This window comes from Antrostomus carolinensis, unplaced genomic scaffold, assembly GCF_000700745.2.
Source record: "Antrostomus carolinensis isolate BGI_N321 unplaced genomic scaffold, ASM70074v2 scaffold10219, whole genome shotgun sequence".
In the NCBI taxonomy this organism is placed as follows: Eukaryota; Metazoa; Chordata; class Aves; order Caprimulgiformes; family Caprimulgidae; genus Antrostomus; species Antrostomus carolinensis.
In genome coordinates, this window is record NW_010339233.1 from 49,951 (window position 1) to 59,345 (window position 9,395).

Sequence of the window (9,395 nt, forward strand, 5' to 3'; positions counted from 1 at the left end):
ATAAAAGGCCAAAAGCTAATGCATACAAAGTCTAACTGAGATTGAGTAAGTGGGTACTTTTGATCTTTATGATTTGGTATGCAGTCTTCATAGGAATATACAGGCCACTTGAGTTAAAATGAAATAGAGCATGTCTGATCTGCTAGTAGGAAAGCTGAACAAAAGCTGACATAACAAATTTTGAAGAAGGTCAAAGTTATATCACGGGAAACCTCTCGTAGCATTGTTTGAAACAACACTGGATGCATTCAAAATTGAAGTATAGGAAACTATCAGGGATCATACTCTGGCTCTAAACTTTTGCTCTAGGCTGAATCATGGCATAGAAAGTTTCAGCACAGGATGATCATTTTTTTTTACAATTAATGAATTAAATTTAAATTACTCCCAAAACAAAACATCTTCCTTCAGAAAGATTAATATTCTACCATTCTTTCCTTTTACTTAAATATCATGTCAATTTTTCTTTTATAAACCAATAAATTCTGCATATCCTTTATTAAGCTTTTCAATGCTATGAAAAAAAAAAAAAAATGACCATTAAAGAAAAGAGATTTTTTTCCTTTATCTTACTAGATTTTCTTTTTCTAAAGGAGAAGGATGTGTAATCAAAAGTTTTGAAGTTACAATTTCCAGACATACTTGATTAGTCAATATGGGGCCAAATCTTGTCTAAGGAAACATTGATACTGATTAAAAGTAACAGAAATCTGAGGACAAACCTAACATTTGCTTCATTTTAGAAGCAAACTATTACATCTTGCACTGACAGAACAGAAATAATAAAGCACATCTCCACTAGACGCCTAACGACATGTATTGCCACCCTGTAACAGCACCCACCATGGGCTCCCACAGGACATCAGAGCTGCTGAGGGATGTTGAATCTCAGCTCTCAGAGCAAGGGCTAGCAACAGTTACTGAGTCAGGATGCTCTTTTCTATATGACCCCAGGCCTGTAGCCCCAAACAAACCTCAGATATTGGGAAACTGCTGGAAACTGAGACTTACAGAAAGGATTTCCATTTTACTATAACCTGTGTAAGATAATTAGAACCATTAAAAGTCAGGAAAGCACTGTTAGAAAAAGTTAGTGATGCCACAGCTTTAAACAGTTAAATTGTAGCAGTTGTTGACAAAAAACCCAAATGAATAAACAAACAAACAACTAGTGTAACGGTGAAGCATCATATTAATTTCAACAAAAATACTGGCTAATATAAACCTGTGTGGCTGCAATAGCTGCTACTATTTCCCTTCCTCTCCATTTTCTTTTCTATTATGCCCTTGCCCTTGAGAATAAGAAATCTGCTAATACACGGTGTAACCCTCTTTCTGACATAATTTGTGACCGTAAAGCATGACTTCAACATATTTCAACTGATTTCAGCTGCAATACAGAATCAACAATATCAACATAAAGAATAACTTCCTTTGTAAACAAAGATCTATGATTGGATTAACAGCATCAGTAAAAAAGATCCATTGTTTTTCTACTGGCACAAAAATTTAATAGTAAGGAGTGCTTATCTTCGAAGTGAGACTGAAATTCATTCTTGTTTAGGCTAGTGTCTAAACTTGGCACATTGCACATACGCTATGGAAATTCCTTTTAAGCCCTACGAAGGATTTAGCACTTTAGAGGCAACTCATAAGCCTCTGAAATTCACTTTAGAAACTTTAGACGCACACTGTGGCACCAGTGCTGAGACTCACTGAGTTACTGCTATGCAGCAGAACATTAGAAACCTCTCAGCCAAGTAAGAAATGGCTTCAGACAGCAGAGAAGATGTAGACGAGGCATATTATATTTTTCTTAGTGCCAAAACACAGTAAAACCAGTTTGGGGAACCTAAGGCATGGTCAAAGAAACTTTGCTTCCATGTGATTCTAACTATTCATTTGGTACAATTTCAAAGTGTTCAAATTAGTTCAAAACATTTTGACAAGCTTAATTGTGTATGGCTTGAGTGTATGCCAGTTCTGGTGATGTGTGTGACATTTTATTGTAAGCCTTTCATATTCTGCGGTGTTGCAGAGCATCAGACGTATTAATAATTTTAGAAATGTGCCCAACAGAAAAACAGGAGTTTGCTATTGGGTCACTACAAGTAGCTTTTTTCCCTTTTTTTTTCTTTTTCTTTTTTTTTTTTTTTAAGGAAACACACAGAAAAGAGACAATAAAAACTGTAATTTAAGCAACACAATCACCTAAAATAGCAGATAAAGAAAGTAAAATTGCCTTCCAAAAAGAATTGTCCTATAGATTGCATAATAAAACTACAGAGGGAAAAAGGCATCTGTACAGTGAGAATAATCAAAGGAGTACGTAGTGTAGGGATAATTAGCTGCAGCTCACTTGGGGCTACTGAGAACTATTCTACTGACACGTAACACGGGATATCTTTAAACACCTCTACTGTAGTGAGAGGGAGAAGGCAGAAGGCTGTTCAGCTACCTGAGAGGTGTGGGAAGCTACTTACTAATTACAGTGGGTTATTAATTGTATATGTATGTAAACTAGATATGGTCTATGCATACTTAAAACACAACTAAATAGGTTCAGTCATGAACAAACAGTCATCAGATAATCAAAGAGCATTTTGCATCTGAGAATTACTTGCACTAAGAAGGAAGCAATATCTGACTTCAATTGCAACTTCAAATGATCTTTAAGAAGCATTGGGTTTTGGATATTTTTCCCTAAAATATTTATCTTAGAAAAGAAATCAGTTTCATTATCTGCCAGAAATGTTTAATAAGCTGCAAGATAGGAAAATAAAGTATTAAAATAGCAAAAAGTTTTGATTCCTTACAGTTACTTCTTTTTTTAAATGTAATTGGGACCAACTGGCCTCATTGCTTCTTATAAATTTAGCAATATATATTCAGAAAAAGGAATAAAAATGAACAGATGTTTCTCCTTAAAGAAGTCAGACAAAGATTTTTCTTACACAATAAATCAGCTGCTAGTGGATTTCCAGGACACTGCTCCAGGCTAACTGTTTAGGTATGGCTTAAAAACCTGTTTTACCTCTGTATGTATCCAAAACTGGTAAAGTAGATTAAACTGTAGATGAACAGCAAACACTGAAGGGGGAATGAAGAGAGCCATGGGCAAGTTGAAAATCTGAAAAAATGAGAAAGAAAATACATGTCAGATATATAATTCCAAACTTGTGATGATATAAAGAAGTACTATCTCAGGAGCTCAAAGCACTCCACAAGATAATTGCTTCTTCTAATACTTCCATAATGTAGACATTACATAGAATAGCTACTGGTTATTAAGTTACTACTAGATGTGCTATTGCAAATGAGACATAAATGGATGCAAAAGTGATTTCCCAAAAGTCATACTGAGCAAGTAGAAAAATCAAGAAAAGAATTCAGAAATCCTGAGACTAGATGCTTATTCTCTACAATATACAGAGCAGACCGCAACATTTCCTTGACATGATGGGTTCACCTATAGCAGAGAATTATCACAGAGTAAGCAAGGTGTGAATTTATGACACTACAGCTTTTCCATCTGAACTCCCTACATGAACAGCACAAGGGCAAGGCAGCTTACTTGTTTTTCAAAGTTAATTATAAATTCTCACCCTAACTTCCTCATGGCATCTCCCTGAAAGCCCCAGTATATTGCTGAGTTCTAAATATATGCTAACAATAAAACAGTTTCAGAAAACTGCTTACTTAAGAAAGACACTGGTATCTTACATGCAGAGTAAAGTCCCAGGAATTTCACAACTGATCACTTAATTGGCTGAGCAACAGAGTAAAACTTCCAAGATCTTTATGTGTTAAAAAGTCAATCTGCTTTCTTCATAAAAAGGCTTAAAAACTTATCTTTTGTTTGTTTGTTTGTTCTACCTGACACTGTGTTAAGCTGCATTAAGAAGTTAAACCTTCCCTAAAATACAGAGATTTTTTTCTAAACCAAACCGTAGCGGATGTATCTTCAAAACTTTACATCTCTTTAGCACTCAGGGAAAATATGGGTAGCAGATAAGAGCTCTCTGTGAAACTTAGCAAAATCTGTTTTCAAATTCCTACTGTCCTTCTCACAAAAATAAAATCTTTGAACATCAGAGAAAGCAATATCAGAGCCATGACAGGCCTCCTGAGCCAGGAATTATTTCAGTGTAGGTCTGCATGTAGCATTTAATGCTGCTATTCCCTCAGTTTTTGTCAAAGGGCGTACCCAATAGTAAGATGTTACACTGGGGCTGTGAAACAACTGCACCTTCACCTCCATGACGCGACTGATGCTCTCGAAAAAGTCACCACAGCTGTATCTCACTGGCACAAGCCAATGGAGGACTAAAGCTCTGCAACTCCAGCTCGGTCTGCTGGCTTCAACACCAAACAACTGAAGCACTAGAAAGAAACCCCTAAGTCACTGCAGTATCACCTGGTAGCACTGGGACAGCTGTGATTTACAAAAGTACATCAAAGGCTTCATGCATCACAGCTGCCCCACAAACTACACATGGGGTGTTTCTGGATGAATGTCTTGGAATTCTTGTCCAAGAAGTAAAGGAATTCAAAGGTGGAAGAAGGATTATGATGAGCTTCTGGAACTAGGGGGAAAACAATGTAAACAACTATTTTGTTTTAATCAGTCTGATACTCAAAGGCTGAAGTGTTTGCATAACATTTATAAAACAAAAAAGAAAGAAAAATATATTTGGAAGGTGAAATTTGCACGTTCAATCCCTAAGAATCCCTCAGCCTAAGTAAACTCACGAAAATTCACAGCAACTCTTACCAAAGGTGGGAGCTAGTAAATGCCATTGGGGAGATGTGGCATCTAGGCATGAAATTCTGGAGTAGAGGTGGACATGAGACTTCTTTAACAATTAAAAACACAGATGTGACTGCCTTGTGCAGAAGACTACTAAACGGAAGAGCAACTTTCAAACCCACAATTCTCCATGCTCTGAAACAGAAATGTCATGCAAGCCTCCCATACTTTAGAAGAAATGAGAAATGCCCTCTTGGAGTCCTTTTTCCAAGTGCCTTTTTCCTCCTTCCTCTAAGCAGGTTCCCCTTAATATTTAATTACTAAAAATAGGTGAGCTACAAAAAAAAAAAAAAAAAAAAAAAAAAAAAGACTGAGATATATTTGTCCCACAACAGCCAGAAGGCTGGCATGGTTTTTCTCAAAGGCTATCTTGTAAAGAAGCCAATAAAGGAGTAGGACACACGGCCACACTTAAGTAAAGCTACTGCAGTTTCCTCTTATTATTGATTGTACCTGTCTAATGGCATGATAAGAGCAGGAAATTTTTTAAAATGAATGGAGAGGAAGTTGATTTAAAAAAAAAAAAAAACAGATGGTTTTCAGATTATTCATGGAAGTATCTGAAGGACTGAAAGCAGGGTTAAAAAATATATGCTTTTTCCCTAAAAGTATCAGAGGCAATTTTGTGGTATTTACAGATGACTCAGAGGGGAAGGAAGGATCATCTTCATATTTATTTTCTAACCTACTTGCCACAATGATTACTAGGATCTCCCTGCTAAGTGGTGAGATGAGGGATATTTTATATAAACCTACAGATAAATCTGAAATTGACAAAGAAGAATGCTTTCTGAATTGCCTCACGTTTCCTTGCAATGTAAGCTTTATTTTGCACAGAAAGATTTAAAAAATCATTTACAGAAGTAGAACCCATAGGGAGGAATGAACACCTCTTCCATACAAAAGATTTGGTTTCTCCTGTTTGTGGTTCCACTGAAACAACAAGATCAATGTCAGAAAAAAAAAGATTAAAAAATCATTAAATAGTTTTTCAGTGGAAATGCCAATTCGCCAAATCAAAACATTTCATGTGAATGTACCAGCTTTCACTAATCTCTAGAAGAAAAGCTTTCCTGGCTCCAGGATGGAATTTCTGATCAAAACTGCAGAAAAAAAACATTTATCACACTCACAGATCTTTTCCCACTTGTGGATTCAGCAAAAGAGACTGAGAGAGAGCCACAATAACTGATAACCTGATGGGAAAGGCACTCAGCAAGGGGGTGGAGAGGGATTCATACCTGGGGCTGCAGCACACAGCTGCGTGCCTTCATACTGCGGGCATTGCCCCTTTGGAAGGGTGCGAGTCCACTGCACGCTCTGCGGCCTGAGCATGCTCTACCCTTGTCCTTCTCATTTGTAAGTAAAAGTTTATACACGTTTCCACTACAGAAAGAGAAAAATTGGAAACTCCTGAGGTGGGTCAGCAGGGCTGAGTTTCCCGCGCTGAGCCGCTCCATTTCCACGCCAGGTCTCCAGGATCACCTGCTGATGTGGTCAGCTCCCACCGACAGGCTGCGGGGGACCATGGGGCTGTGGGGCAGCTGCTGACAGCTAGTTCATGTGAGCTACACTTCTGCGAGGATTCTGCAGGAGTTAAAGCTAAGGATAAAAAAACCCCAAACAATCATCCCTTAAAGATTGCAGACTTGGCAGACTCCTCAGCAGATAAGAAGCGAACTTTGTGACTCTGTGCTGAAAAGAACAGTGTTACCTATTCCCTTTCCTGATTTATACATAGATGTTTCCACTGCTTTTAAACCAACATGGTATAATTCAACTCTTTATCTAAATGTATAGTCTAAAGCTATCAAATCACTATGGATCTAATATTTGCAATTAATCCTTACTCTTGGAGGAAAGTTGAGAGCTGGTACTAAAAGAATTAAATCGCAGCTTTTCAAGGTGTGTATGTTACTTTCTTCTTTCACAATTATGCTTTAACTAAGCGTTTCATCAGAAGCAAAAATTTATATAGCATTAGCTTGATGACTTCGTATTAAAAATTAATATATATTTTTTTCCACATCTTCTTCCCACAAAATAGGCTACAAAACTGCCTCTCATCTAACAGTAGGTCTGCTTCTCTACAGCCCCTGCACTGGAGTAACAGAAACACTGTGTGTGCAGATGATATGGAGCAACACACATTTGGTTCCAAGTTCAGGAGTACATCTCGCACCACTGATTGTACTTCAAGCATGTTTTTCTCTTCTTTTTCATTTCACATATTTTCAATCAGCTCAAGTACAACCCACACAGATTAATATGCTGATTTATTTATCTTATAACGTTTAACTTAAAACACACAGAGACCTGGCAGCAGAACAGTCCCACAATCCCACATCATCCACCACAACTTTCTCACAGCCCCCACAAAACTGAGTGTTAAACTGCTTTCAACAGTACACATTCAGCAACATCAGATCACTCTCGCAGATTAACTAAAGACTTTGGGGCAGAGTTTCAGCTTCAGGGCAGATGCATCCATGGGATTCTGGACAAGTCTGGCAGTCCAAAAAAAAAAAAAAGCAGTGCTATCAGAATTAGCAAGAATTGTGCTCATGCATAGTAAGGCTTTAAGAGAAAGAAAATTGGCGGACCTCTCCAAAGTTCTAAAGGGAAGTAAATCAGTATTTACACTAACCAAATGTCTTGGCTAATACCAAATATTTGGCAAGAATTGTGCTCATGCATAGTAAGGCTTTAAGAGAAAGAAAATTGGCGGAAGTAAATCTAAGGGGAAGTAAATCAGTATTTACACGAACCAAATGTCTTGGCTAATACCAAATATTTGGTGGAAAAAAACACTGTACACAAAAGTATTATGGATTCCTAGGTTTATTTCCCTTTGCTCAAAGCAAATTAATTTGAAATGTACATATATTATTTGTCAGGTGATGCAAGTGTGGTCCTGACTATGCTCTTCAGAATCTAACAAGGCCAGACACCTTGGCCTTTCTGAATATTTTATGCTCTCTGAGGTATCATCCTCCAAACCACACAGGCAGACAAAGTGCTTATGCACACACCCATATGTACACACAGGCTTTTTGTCTTTTTTGAATTATTGTTTTTGTTAAGCATTTGCACATATGGTCCCAATGGGTACATTTGCAAAGGTTAAAACTTTAACATGGCAGTATTTACACAGGAAGCAGAGTTGTGACAGAAATGCATCCCTTCCGCTATTGTTCATTATGGCCATTTAAATTTGAGGCACTCCTACTAGATCAGATGACTATTTTCTGAATAAAAAAAATAACAAGAATTTACAGAGAAGACTTTAAGAAACAGAACTAACAGTATCTGTTTCACAACTTCCAGAAGAACTAGTCATTTTTTTGGAACCTAGCCTTTTAACTCATCTAATGTAATGGGCTTGAAACAGTTGTTTATATAAACAACAGGCTAAATCCATGCTCAGTTATGTAAGCATAAATCCAGACGGACTTTACTGAAGTTAATGAAGTTACACTGGATTTGCATTTGCGTGAGCACACACGCTTGGCTTTGAGTCATTTGCTCATAGGCTAGTTGTAGAGATTGCCAGAGGACTCTGGGTTTCCTCCACCAGCAGGATTATACCTCACTCGAGAAGAGCATTTACATATTTTATTTATACAAAAATACATTGAATATTGCTTTTGATCTCTAATTCTGAAAATTCAAAATTTGAAGTTGTTATTTTTTTTTTTAGAAAACAACCAACCAATCAAACTACAATCTGGGTTAAGAAGTAGAGTCAAAACAGAACATGAGAGTGCAACTGAGGAAATCAACAGTTATCCTGGGCCCAAAACTAAACATCCAATAGTATGTTATATTTTTAAATGTTTTTGGAAATATGCATTTTTAAATCTGTAAATGAGTCCTCAATTTATATTGGATATGTACACAGCTCATCATTTAAAATAAATTATATCTGAAATAACACTAGGCGAAAGTAGTGGCATACTGCCCTTACTGGAGACCTCAGAAGGACTTTTTTACTCAGTAAGTCGTAAAAATATAAATGCAGAGTTATAATTAGCCTTCTTAAACTTAACTACTGTATCTCTTTTCCAGTTTGCTGAAAAAATTTAATAATATCTTTTTAAAGCTTATGATTCTCAGATACTTCTGTTTCAATTTCTGTGCTTTCAGTGTCAAACATCTTTGAAGGGAAATAAACACTATGTTTTCACTTTTACTAAATATTGTTGATATTAATTTCTTTGTCAAATCTTGTGCAACTTACCCAGGAGGTGTATCTCTGCAGTACAGATTGTCTCAAAGCTGTGAATAAATTGTAGTCTTCCGAACTATGATGTATTTGGTGTGCTGCCCACAGTATATTAACCTCTGCAAAACACATAATTTCTAATGAGGTATGTACTAGAGAACAAAGCAACATTTGTTTTGCAAAGCCTTTTTTCTAAAGCTAAAAGCAACTAATCCACCAACTAACACTGAGCTATTTCACCATAGTATAGCAGGTAACAAAAACTGATGCTCAGAGCCGAGTTTGGGTAAGCTAGGTTAAATGTCAGTAAGTGGACACAAGTCAATGAAACTTTCATGCTGAGGAAGGCAAGGCTGTGGC

The 9,395-nt window shown here is 36.8% G+C and overlaps 1 protein-coding gene across 1 annotated transcript in view; it reads right to left on the reverse strand.

Annotated features, from left to right (window-relative positions):
- AGMO (alkylglycerol monooxygenase) overlaps nt 1-9,167 on the reverse strand; it is a gene marked incomplete at its 3' end in the record, with an annotated part of 34,024 nt that extends 24,857 nt beyond the window's left edge. Inside the window, exons 1-2 of the mRNA XM_010175768.1 lie at nt 9,051-9,167; nt 3,035-3,130 (exon numbers count right to left, since the gene is read on the reverse strand). Coding sequence (XP_010174070.1) covers nt 3,035-3,130; nt 9,051-9,167 — 213 coding nt within the window. The remainder of the gene's footprint in view (nt 1-3,034; nt 3,131-9,050) is intronic.
- Between the last annotated feature and the right edge of the window lie 228 nt (nt 9,168-9,395).